This window comes from Manacus vitellinus, unplaced genomic scaffold (assembly GCF_001715985.3).
Source record: "Manacus vitellinus isolate BGI_N305 unplaced genomic scaffold, ASM171598v3 scaffold_27_pilon, whole genome shotgun sequence".
Classification (NCBI taxonomy): domain Eukaryota; kingdom Metazoa; phylum Chordata; class Aves; order Passeriformes; family Pipridae; genus Manacus; species Manacus vitellinus.
This window is the reverse complement of record NW_021940039.1, coordinates 11,632,299-11,644,513: the sequence shown is the minus strand read 5'-3', so window position 1 is coordinate 11,644,513 and position 12,215 is coordinate 11,632,299. Positions and strand designations below refer to the sequence as shown.

The 12,215-nt window shown below is 46.2% G+C and overlaps 2 protein-coding genes and 1 long non-coding RNA gene across 3 annotated transcripts in view; 2 read left to right on the top strand and 1 right to left on the bottom strand.

Annotated features, from left to right (window-relative positions):
* Nucleotides 1–4,453, top strand: part of DPP7 (dipeptidyl peptidase 7) — a 26,288-nt gene extending 21,835 nt beyond the window's left edge. Inside the window, exons 9-13 of the mRNA XM_018074243.2 lie at nucleotides 887–1,005; nucleotides 1,089–1,245; nucleotides 1,560–1,624; nucleotides 2,452–2,522; nucleotides 3,604–4,453. Coding sequence (XP_017929732.2) covers nucleotides 887–1,005; nucleotides 1,089–1,245; nucleotides 1,560–1,624; nucleotides 2,452–2,522; nucleotides 3,604–3,745 — 554 coding nt within the window. The 3' untranslated portion in view covers nucleotides 3,746–4,453. The remainder of the gene's footprint in view (nucleotides 1–886; nucleotides 1,006–1,088; nucleotides 1,246–1,559; nucleotides 1,625–2,451; nucleotides 2,523–3,603) is intronic.
* Nucleotides 4,405–12,215, bottom strand: part of MAN1B1 (mannosidase alpha class 1B member 1) — a 26,709-nt gene continuing 18,898 nt past the window's right edge. Inside the window, 3 exon segments of the mRNA XM_029960530.1 lie at nucleotides 4,405–10,101; nucleotides 10,959–11,090; nucleotides 11,395–11,592. Of these exon segments, the coding sequence (XP_029816390.1) occupies nucleotides 9,898–10,101; nucleotides 10,959–11,090; nucleotides 11,395–11,592 (534 nt within the window). The 3' untranslated portion in view covers nucleotides 4,405–9,897.
* LOC108640000 overlaps nucleotides 9,880–12,215 on the top strand; it is a 12,814-nt gene continuing 10,478 nt past the window's right edge. Inside the window, exon 1 of the long non-coding RNA XR_001920875.2 lies at nucleotides 9,880–11,640. This is a non-coding gene — a long non-coding RNA (uncharacterized LOC108640000). The remainder of the gene's footprint in view (nucleotides 11,641–12,215) is intronic.

Here is a 12,215-nt window from a genome sequence, read left to right as displayed (position 1 = left end):
CTGTGAACCAAGCAGCATCACTCTGGGTGGCACATAGCCCTGGAGCAGCCCCTCAGAGCATCTCCTAGGCAGCCTTCTGCGCTTGAATCAGCGGTTCCATGCTGCGAGGGGGCTGAGGCTGTGCTGCCCGGCCTGCATATCCACCTAGAAAGCAGCAGCTGCAGCAGTTTCCTCCTCAGCAGCCCATGCCTGGGGCCTTGCAGCACAAACCACTGGATGCCATGCAGAGCTGCCTGGGGCTGTTTGCAAGTGGAGCTGGTGGTGCTGATTAGCGCACAAATCCACAGTGTTTGTGAGGTTTGCTGTTACACTGGCAGCAGCAGATGGCCACCAGCTTAGCTGCAGTCCTCCTCCTCCTATCTGGTAACTGCCCATCCACACAGAAAGCAGCTCCTGGCTACGCTTCCCTGGCCACCTGCTCAGCTATTCTTTCATCTGGGCAAGCCTGCACATACCATGTTTCTCTTTGTGAACAACAGTCAAGCAAAATCCCCTCTGTGATGTGCCACCCTTGGCCCTCTGACTAAATTTGAGCAGTTCAGGCACAGCTCCTTTCAGGGCAAGGTTGGGAAGGTCTCAGTGGTTGCGTCCTGTTCAATTTGAAGCATTCAACCAGCATCCTCTGCACAGCCTGCTCCTGGGGTTTGGGCTGTTCCAAGGACTAGTGAGCCACTCGCTGGCTTTTGGCAAAAGGAGAGACAGAAGAGAGCACCCGGGAGTCCCTTCCTCTCTGTGAATATGACAGAAACAAAGCGCATCCTGCAGCCAGGCCTTCACTTGGTCTTGGCCGTGAGGTTCGTGTGTTGGGCAGTTGGGCTTTTGTGCTATGTCCCTACCTGGCAGGGGTGTTTTACAACAGGTTTTGTGCTATGTTCCCACCTGGCAGGGGTGTTTTACAACTCTTCCGGCTTGGCACCGTGTTATGACATATACCAGCTGTACCGGTCCTGTGCTGACCCCACGGGCTGTGGCATCGGCTTGGATGCGGAGGCTTGGGACTACCAGGTAAGGGGTTAGAGACACCAACAACTTTCAGCTGCTGTCCTGGTTTTCCCCCCACCCCATGACAGCTTTTGTGCTTCTCTTAGGTTTGCACCGAGATCAACTTAACTTTCAACAGCAACAATGTGACAGACATGTTCCCCGAGATGCCCTTCACAGAGGCCATGCGGGAGCAGTACTGTTGGAACAAGTGGCACGTGAGGCCACGAACACACTGGTTGCAGACTAACTTTTGGGGAGGAGGTGAATTGTGCTGACTGCTCATTCCTTTGTGTTTCCCTGTAGCTGTCTGCCTGTCGCCCTCTGCCCAGCTAAGCCCCATGAGGACAGGCGCAGCGCACTAATGGGTCCTGGCAGAAGGTCACAGCCTTGTGCTGACTTGAGCCAAACAGAGGTTTCTGTATTCCCTTAGGACAGAAGTGGAAAACGTAAAAACTGCCAAGAATTTGTTCTGTTCTCCAGTGTTTTCTGTTCTTGGCCATGTTTGCTGCAGTAGCCAAATACATTTGGATAACTGCACAGGAAGACCTCTCAATTATTCTCTCTCTGGATTTCAGACCTGAGAAGTGCAAGCAACATCATTTTTTCAAATGGAGACTTGGACCCGTGGGCTGGAGGTGGGGTAAGCATGTGCACTCCTGCACCCTGAGCACAGAGCAGCCTTTGCAGGTAACACACTACCCCCTCTTCCTTTCAGAGCAACGCTGGCGATCCAGTTTTAGCCCATTTGAGTTTCTGTGAGCAGCTGCATTATGCTGAGCCACTGAGGAGCCTCAGGACTCTAACAATGGGCACAGAGTAGTGTCCATCAGCCAGGAACACTGATGGAACAAACGTGGGTTCAGTAGTGCAGACATAGCAGGACCTTCTTAACCCCACACCCAGGGTCTGAACCACAACCCGGTGTGTTTCTGTGTCCACACGTGGTCTCAGTGCTGCCGGCCAGGTGCTCCTGGCTCTCTGCAGTCCCAGCACACTTGGTGAGACCAAGCCAGGTGCTGTGAGCAGTGACTCAAACCAGGCATGTTTTGGCTTAGATTCAGCAAAACTTCAGAGTGCTGGCAGGGCTCAAGTTTAAAATTTAAAACCAAAAATGACCCAGAACTGGATTTAGAGCTAGTTGAGCTCCTGATTTAATGCAGAAGTTCCTTGTTCTAGGCTGGCTTGGAATCCCAGCTGCAAGAACAACAGGCTGCTTAGGGTGTGTGGGCCCAAAGGAGACTTATTTCCAACTGCCAGGGCTGGAATCAGCTGACAGTTCCCACTTTGGGGGAAGCCTTCCCTTCATTTGGGACAGGTGATCTGGCTCATTAGGACTGTTAGCTGTGTGCACGATACCAGCCATGCTTTTCCTTAGTCTTGCCCAGATCATGTTCCATTTTTCAGAACTGATGTCCAGTTCTTCCCAGTAACTTGGTGAGAGCTGGCCTCTGCTCTTTCTCCTTCCAGATAAACAGTAGCCTCAGCCCTTCACTGATTGCACTGACCGTTAAAGGAGGTGCCCATCACCTTGATCTCCGGTAAGTACCAAATTCTCCTTTGGCTGACAGAATTCTGATGCCTTGGCTGTTTGATCTCAGCAAGCCACAGCCCAAAGAACGAGGAGATACTTTGGAACCACAAAATCATAAGAGTTGTTGAGGTTGGAAAAGACCTCTAAGATCATCAAGTCCAACTATCAACCCAACACCACCACCACATTCTCTACTAAACCATGTCGTCAACTGCCACATCCAAGTTTTTTTGAACACTTCCAGGGATGGTGACTTAACACATCCCTGGGCAGCCTGTTCCAATGCCTTACAACCTTTTCTATGAAAAAAATTTCACTAATATCCAATCTAAAGATCTCTTGTTTCAACTTGAGGCCGTTTCCTCTTGCCCTGTCACTTGATCCCTGGGAGAAGAGCCTGACCACCCCCCTCCCCGGCTCCGCCCTCCTGTCAGGGAGTTGCAGAGAGTGAGAAGGTCCCCCTTGAGCCTCCTTTTTCCAGGCTGAGCCCCCCAGCTCCCTCAGCTGCGTCTCATCAGACTTGTGCTTCAGACGCTTCCCCAGCTCCATTGGCCTTCTCTGGAAACACTCCAGCTCCTCAATGTCTTTCTTGTTATGAGGGGCCCAAAACTCAGGGACCTCAGGATTCGAAGTGTAGCCTCACCAGTGCCCAGCACTGGGGAAGTACTTACAGAGGACTGGATATCAGGCTGTTGGCAGCCCAATGTGGAAGAGCAGTCTTCCCCAGCACAGAGCTCTTCCAACCCTCCAGGGATGCTGGGCTGTGCAGAACTTGGTACTCAGCTCACCTACTGTCACTAGATCAGGTTCTTGCACAGGGATTGGCACAAGTGTGTGACACCCTGCAGCAATCAGTCATGTGAAGTCATCTGGTGCCTCCTGGCATTAGCCATCAGCCTTCGGGCCTGGAGCAGAGGGGGAAGCAGCCAGTGATGCGAGGGCAAGCTCAGGGCTCCTGCCCACATTCAGGCTGCTGCCTAAATGTGAAACACAAACCAGTCAGTAACTGTCCTTCAGTTTCCAGGCTCTGTCTGCACAGGAGGCAAAGAGCTACTGCCCAGTGACTGATGCTGCTTTGCTCTCCCTAGGGGACGCAACCCAGCTGACCCGCCGTCAGTCACGGAAGTGCGCAGGCTGGAAGCCAAGATCATCGATGGCTGGGTGAAATCCGCGGGCAAGGAGTGGGCATGGAAGCAGCACGTGAGAGCTGCAGCGGGCAGCCAGCTGTGAGCCCTCCATCCCCACAGCTCCCAGGCAGTGCAGGTTCTGAGCCCCTCCATCCCCACAGTCCCTCGGGTGGTGCAGCTGCCCCAGGACACAGCAGCCTGCTGAGCTGGGTCCAGGCTGGGTGGGACACTGTTCTCTCCTCTGCCATGATGGTGGAAATTCCCCTTTCCAAAGTGTCCCACCTGCACCTCATTGAGCATCAAAAGAAAAGCAAAAGGCCAAATCACTGACTTGCAGCCAAAACCACACTGTTTGGAGTCCATGCTTGCCTGCTTGAAATGAGCTGTTTCAACAGGTAGGAATAAGAAAAGCTTGCCTGGAAGGCCCAAGCACTATCGCAGCTCTAAACAAGATGGTTGCATGAGGCACCTCAAGCTTGAAGCTAAATTATTTTTAGAGAAAAAGTATTAGAAGGCTAGTGGAAAAGCAGAGGTATGGTCATGACTGGCACAGGGGGCTCCACTGGTGACCAGTTATCTAAAACAGACTGTCAGCCTCAGCCAGGGCTATGGGTTTGGGGTATTTTGGTTTTAACTTGCCCAGGAGATTCCAGTTGCTGAGATGAAGACTTACACAAACTAATCCTGGTGTGCAATGCTGCCACTCAAGGGCTGTGTATTGGTGACCAGTAAAGCAGAATTCCACTGAGACATTTTCAGAGCTTTTTAAAACAAATTACAAGTTTATTAAAGTGTGTGATATCAAAGTTTATTAAAGTGTGTGATATAATTCCATGGCTTGGAATATATAAACGAATGTATAACCGAAGAAAAAAAGGGTTCCTTCTCACCTTCCCAGGTGGAATAATGCAGTAACTCATCCACAGAAACATGGATTCTTGCCTACTGGAATGACTATGCACCAATAATTACTAGCATAATTGTAAACGGATCAACTGAGGCAGCCAGTTGATTACTAGGGTTTAATATTTTTGCAGTGATTTTATTACTTTAGTGGAGAGGCCTCCTGTGTCCCCACAGGTTTCCATTGCTTGTGCAGTACAGTCACAGCAGTGCCACAGGCTTTGTGTCAGTGTTTGCACTGATGGGCCCTCCCTGGTCACAGGAGAGCTGTTTCCCAGAGCCACTGCTGGTATTTCACAATGTTCAGGTGCTGACACAGGACTCACATACCTCTGCCCTGTTCTTAAGAACAAAAGGCCGAAGCTTGTGCCCCACCCCAGAAATGCAGGAGAGAGCAGGAACAGATGGATCCATTCCTTTGTCAACTGCTTCAGATATGTGTAAATGAAGGAAAACACGGAAGACCCGATTAGTCAACTCCAGTCCCCAAGAAAGCTGCTGTAAGCCTGCCAGTGGCACTACATCTTCAGAAAGACCCAAATCCTCTGTTCATGCAGATGAAAGCCTCCACTGGCCCTGCTCAGAGCTGCCACCATCCCTTCTGCTCCTGCTCAAGTTGGGCTTTGTGTTTGTTGCTCCAGCTGTGGCTTATACAAGGCTGCCACACCCAGCCTTACTGAGGTGCTGGACTCATGTTCATCCTCCATGCTCAGAGCCCTCAATGTTATGGAATTCAGATTTGCTGTATCCAGGCATTATTCAGGATTAGCACCACAATAAAAAAAAAAAAGCAGAGAGCAAGGATTGCATCTTGCTTGTATTCCCTTTCTAACAGTACCCTTAAGTCCCACAAGCAGGCACCCAGTGACACCAGCCCAGCAGTGCATGAACACAGCCAGGCTCAGGGAGAGTCTTTTTGGGAAATCGCTGCAAGTCACCCCTGCAGTCAGGGTTGGGTTTGGGCTTTGGAGGGAAAGGAGGCCCAGGTGTCTGCTGACCTTCCAGAAGGGCAGGAGTTCTTTAATCCCCTTATAGTGGACTACACTGAGCTCCTATTTTCCTCTTACAGATAGTTCTTGCCCCAAAGGAATCCACTTAGCGTGAGGAACACCCACTGATTGATATGGATGGATGAATAAAAGGCTTTCAGACACCATGGCAAAGAGATAAACATGATACATATGGACTTTCAGTACAGATGAGCAGTGCTAAAAAAGAAACCATGGCAGAAGTCTGAAGCCAGTGCCACCAACATCCATAATGCGTTGAAGCCCTGGGCAAGCAAGCGTGGGATGTAAGTGGAAAACCCTGGTTGTGTGGTGCTGTCTGAGCTGAAGGGAAGAACCACAGCCACATAGCAGCAGTCACTGCTCATGAGCATCATGGGAACACTGCTCCTGGCTCAACTTCCGGGCCACAAAAGGAAAATGGGGTGCCAGCAGGAGTGACCCAGACCAGATCATGGCTGCAGCCCCTCCCCTATGCTCAACAACCCAGTGGGGTTGTTGAACAAAGGCTCGTTTGTTCCATCGTCACATACCAATGTGGCGAGCGGGAGCAACGTGGGAACATTACACAGAACAGGAACTCAGATTTCAGTGGAAGCCTCCAGACTTGGACAGCAATCTCCAGCAATATTACAGAGACGAAAAAACCCTAAGCCCTTCTTACCAAATCCAAAGTCAGAAAAATCTTAAACTTTCTGTCGAAGCAACAAGCTTCATGAAGCTACCCTGTCCTGTCCGTTTTACTGGTCTTGTTAAATATACTGAGTGTGGCACTGGAATTTAGGAGCTGACTTCCCTGCAGGGCTATTTCTAGGAGCGCACAGCTGAAGGGAAGTCCTAAAGTGCAGGAGAAATTCACAAAACTGTAAATGTGTTACTGCAAAAACCTTTCCTGTTCTCATCCCTCATCACTGCCAACCTCACACTGGTATGGAACTGGAAACAAGGTGTACTCTTTGTCTAGTATTTGGAGGAGTAAATACAGGTGTACCTTAACTTGGCAAAATGCGAAACCTTGGAATGCGAAAATCCTGTTACTGGAAAGTCCTGTGAAACACGAGGGGGGCCTCTCAGCCAACACCAGGGACCTGGCAAAACTGCCAGTTTCTATGACCTGTAATGAGAATTCAGCTTTCAGAAGTTCAGGGATTAGATGCTAACTGTGCCCCATCCACCTGCTGAATTTTCTTCGAGCAAACAGGTCTGTATTTTTTTCCTAAGCTGTGGCTCAAAGCCCCAAGTATGAGACTCCCAAGTCCTACAGCCATGCAGCTCTCTGTGGCTCTGCCAGTGCCCGGCTCTGTTCCTCAGTGAAAGCCCAAGGGAACAGTAGAGGCAGTGGGGCCAAGGGTTGTTTTAGTTTAATTAGGCAGGCACTCAAGCTCTTGGAGAGAAACCACTGCAGCTCTTTGTGCAGAAGGACAGAATCCCAGCTCAGTGGTGGCCTTTCTACAACATTCCACTTAAGCCAGGAGCATCCCAGTACACTGAAACATCAGAGCGGGTTACGGACCAGCAAGTTCAGGCTTTGGAACAAGGAACCACAGAGTGCTCAAAGGGAAAACTTTTGATTTTCTGTTGTGCTGGGGGAGCACATCGTGGAATAGAGATGGGCTGTGGAGCTCAGAGACTGACCTGACACAACAGTTTGTTAAGAAAGTAAAAATAAATAAGCAATTAAAATTACCTTTGCAAGAGAACAGGAAGAACAGGTGAGCTTTGTTCAGATTCTTTAGTTTGTGCCATTTCGCATGTGATACAGGGGTGTGAAACAAGCATTTGTTCTCAAGGGAAGCAAGAACTGAACAATATGAACTTCAGGTTTAAAGGCTGAGGACAGTAAAGCCACATTTTGCAGAGATTCCATGTCCCAACAAGAACTAGGTAGAAATCAGTTGGACCAACAGGCTCAGCTAAAAGATAAGATATGTTTGGGAAACTGATGATTTATTCTTCTCTCCCTTCCTTTAACTCATTAGGAAATGAATTATTACTCTCAAGCCAATCATAAGGCAAAAATAATATAATGCAGACTCCCGCAGTCCCATTTGTAGAATCGATTACATTAACACTAATGTAAGACTTCAAGAACAGAACATTTTTGGTAAGCATTTCTATGTATTCCATTTCCTAAGAAATGTCTCTGTTGCCTCAGTCAGGCAGCTGTATGGGTGAAACACCAAACCCCGGAAGTTTCACAATCCATAGCACAGTCATAATTAAGGGTTCAGTACTAGCTTCAGTCAAAGGCACAAGGCCAAAGCAACACGAGTCACCAGGACCTGGATAGTTGCACTGAATTTATCTTTTTTTTCTTTAATCTCCAATTTTAAGATTAGCTTTTAGCCAAAGCTCAGCTGCTTAGCAGCACAAACCTGCTCCACAAACAAAAACACTGAAAGTGTTACCTCCCACATTTCAACAGCACCTTCCTCATTTGCTGTTGTGTCAAAGAAAACAAAAGTATTGGCAACCAATCAGTTGTGCAGCCAAAGGCCACAGTGACTGGATTCCACTGCACATGTATGTGAGAAGCTCATTGCAGGGGTTACTGCTGGCAAATGAGCGGGAGGAACATTAGCACTCTGCACTGACCTGTTCTGTCCTGCCACTCCCAAGATACTTTTGATGACACAAAAGGTGCATTAAATAATCTGTAAGAGTTCTTCATTTCCATAACCCATCATTAGTACATAGAATGATAAATATTCTCTAAAAGACTTAAATAGTGGTCCCAAGGGTAACTGTAACTCCAGCAAACAAAATGGATCAGCATAAAACAAAGACGTATCTTACTTTACAAATCAAAGGTTTTAATTACTATAAAATACACATACCCCCCTCAGCCATTCCAGTCAGACTCAATCAGTTCTGTCAGTGGTGCTGGTGTTAGTGGGGACTGGACCTCCCTGCTGCCACCACAAACCTGGTTGTGCCCATCACACCCACTACCACAGGGGAAAGGGCATTTCAGCAAGAAAAACCTCTTCCAGAAATATGAACAAGCACATTTCTGAGATCTTATCTGTGAATACAGGACTGTCCAAGTAGCTACAAATCCAAAAGGACAAGCACTAAAGAAAGCTCATTTCCAAATTCATGGTTTAAAATCTATTGCACATATAAAAATGAAAGATTCCAGGGCTCCAATAAGATTCTTAAAAAACCTGGGTCTGCTTTGTCTTCAAGCAACTGAAATGGATTTCTCTAATTCTACTGGGACCTGAAATTACTGTAATACTTTCAGACTGTCTGCTTTTAACACTACTATCGAAAATACTTCTAACCAATGTATTACTAAGGAAAAAAAAAATTGAAAACTTCTCCTGTCCAAGAAATTATGAATAACATAAACTGTGCTGTACAGTTGTAAGCTTGAGTCAACAAAGACCTCATGATGTGATATCTGGACAGGAAGGGACGGAAGGAGGCTGATAACTAATGTGCTCACAAGCTTTCCCAGTACCCAACCTCAGAAAGCAGCTTTCAGTCAGAATACCTGAGTCTAACTGATGCAAATAATATATAAAATGCACATGTAGTTTCACTTGTATTTCACATTATCTCCTGCATTCCTGCAGATAAGTTAAAAAACTGCAATACCTCTAAAAAATTATATACCACTTTGAGCCAAACCAGCAGCAAATTCCCTTTCACCATTCATTTCAGCCTCAGCTTGGACAGACTGTTCAAAGTGCTCTACAAAAACTAAGACCCTATACAATGAATGCTCTGCTGCTTCTTCCTTCTCCTAAGGTGATGCAGCACAGCTTGTGAGTTTGGAATGAGATCAGAGTATCAGCAGCAATACTGACAGATTTGCTTCTACCTGGCTGGGACAGCACTACAGCTCTTTTGTTTATTCCACTTTCCACCTGAACCACTGTCACATTCTGACAAAGGAATGGCTCTGTAATCCAGTGTTTCAGTGAATCCAGAATAAACCAAAAAACTGTAGGCTTATTCTTGCTCTCCAGGAACAACCCTGTGCCCTAAGCTGACTTGCTGCATTCCCAATATATAATGAGCATTTAGTAAGACTGCCATAAGTGAGTTCCGGGTCACCAGAGCCCCATGAATGTTGTGGTCCCCACTGCAATTACTCTCTGAACCTCGTCATCAGTACTAGGGAAACCAGCTTCATATGGCACGGTTTGTTCATCCCAGAACCAGGGATTAGATTTAAGACTGACATGATTTCTTCAAACCAGAGATGCTTTCCCCAAGGTTCTGTTTGTTGTTTGAAGCCAAAAAAGGTGCAATATAGCATCTCTCCTCAAACCCTGAAAAGTAAAGTGACTTGGAGATAAAAATGCTACCACTGAAAGGTCCAGTGTTGCAGAGTCTATGCTGGCACCCAGATAGGGAGTGGATGAGCCTCCGTGTTAAAGATGTATTTGTCAAGGTTGATTAAGTCTATGTCATCTGAAAACAGCAGAAACATGTATTTGAGTGTTTCTCCAAGGAAGAAGCTCTCCATCTTATCCCGTGGCTCTGGATTACTGGGATTCTGGACATTGTTAATGGAAGTATAACCACCTGTAGGAACCTGTGCCAAAAAAACAAAACAAAACAAAACAAAACAGAAATTTGTATCTTTACATAATCTAAAATAAATTATTTTTTACTTCCTAACATCCAGATGCACTTGGAGAAGATAAGTGCTAGGAAACAGATCAACATGTTTTTAATTTTGTACTTGGTTTTCCTTTACTTACAAAGCTTCAGTTATGAAAAACACCAACTCATTGCATTTTAAAAGAAACCACAAAGATAAAATGAAGCATCTATACTTAAGTTAAAGAGGTATCACAAGGAACATCCCCTTCAAGTTTCTGGACAAACATACAGAAAGGAACTAGCGATTTCTAGGTTAAAGCTGGCCCAAGCCCCATACCCATTTCTTCTAAGAACAGACCATGGACATTTGATGACCACTGGCATCTAGGCCACACTTTCACAGCATATCAGTGATATCTCAACCAGCACTGTAGTCAGAATGAATACAAAACCCCTCTACCAAACCATTAGTGCCATTTTGTGCCCATTTTTTTCTTTGGCAACTTTAATCAGAGCATTCATTCAATCCAGCCAGGTCCTTCTCAACTTCTGAATTCTAAAAGCAACCACAGCAGAGATTCAAACAGCTTCCAAGATGTAGAGACACTCTGGCAGTCTTGCCTACAGCTTCTACATTCCACTTTTTAATCAATGCAATGCAAGTTCTTTCCCTATATGGACTAAGTAGTGTATCTCAAACTGTAAGAAACCAAATTTTTCTGTATATTCTTACAAATTTCCCCAAATGTCTCTGATGAATCTTGAAACACAGTAAGATTCCAAAGTTGGTGTTAGAAAGCAAGTGAGCAGATAAAGTCCTGACAGAACAAGGTCACTTGGCCTTACCCGTGTGTATTTATTGAAGTTCTGCAAGATTTCCCAGCCCCAGTCTTGATATTTCTTATCACCAGTGAATCTGTACATATAAAAAAGGCTTTCCACAGTTTCTGGTCGCAGTAAGTTGTGCCTGTCTGCGGGCTGCAAGAGAAAAAAAAGGCAAGAGTACTTCAGACAGGGAATTTCCTCAAGGACACATGCAGGGAGAAACATAATGATTCCCATCTCCATCTACTTCTAAGAGTTTGCTATGCATAACTCAGCTTCTAAATACACTATCAGGGTAATTAAAACCAAAGCCTAGGGTACAGCTAGAAGGCAAGGCAGCAAAGGAACTAACTGCTCCACAACAGACCCCATCACCAATATCTGACCAGGAGTTCAACAGCAGAATAGAGCTACAGAGGAATCATGGAATTGGAGTTCAGGCCAGCTATCTGCTCACCTTGATTTCCACATCTTTGTGGCCCTTCTGCGCATGGAGGTTGAAATGTACGATCTCCGGGCTCAGGCCTGTCTCTACTTGAGCGTACATCTGGTAGCAGGTTTCTATAAGGGCTTCAGCCAACTTCATATGATCAGCATCCAGTCCATTGTGGGCTCCTAGTGCCAAAGTACCCGGCAAGAAGCAAACCAAGTGATCCTGCACGACAAGACAACTCTTACTGCGGAGAAGTTATGCATCAAACAGGTATTTGTGTGTGTGTGTGTGCATGCATCTCTGTCTGGGTTTATTCTTTCTCTTCTTCAAAACACATTTCTGGTACCTACAACTTGAGGATAAGTTTTTAACAATCTAATGTAATGCAGCATGAGGCAAGCAGCATTACTAGAGAAATCATTAAATTGGAAAACATCCCAGACAGTGTTTCTATGACAAGTTTCTGGAAAAAAGGTCTCAGGTCAGGGTGAGGGGGAGGAGACTGTCTTTTAGTTTACCAGAAGCATACAATACGTTCCATATCAGCTCATCCAGGGAGTCAGCAGAACCACCTAAAGGTTTGGTTGTCCTCATTCTGGGGCTAGTCCACCACTGATATAAGACTGTAAGAACTGCAGATTGATGTCACATATGGAATTTAAAATGATTCTTAATCATAATTCTTTAAAATCATTCATTCAGAATGAAAGTTCAGGTCTCATCATCAAAAAAGATAGTAAAACCATTCTGATGCCCCTGTATGAACCTTCAAAAGCTTTGTCCAGTCCTAAAGGAAAGTTGAGGTTTGCAAAGGTAAACATAAACATAAGAGCCAAACATTCCCC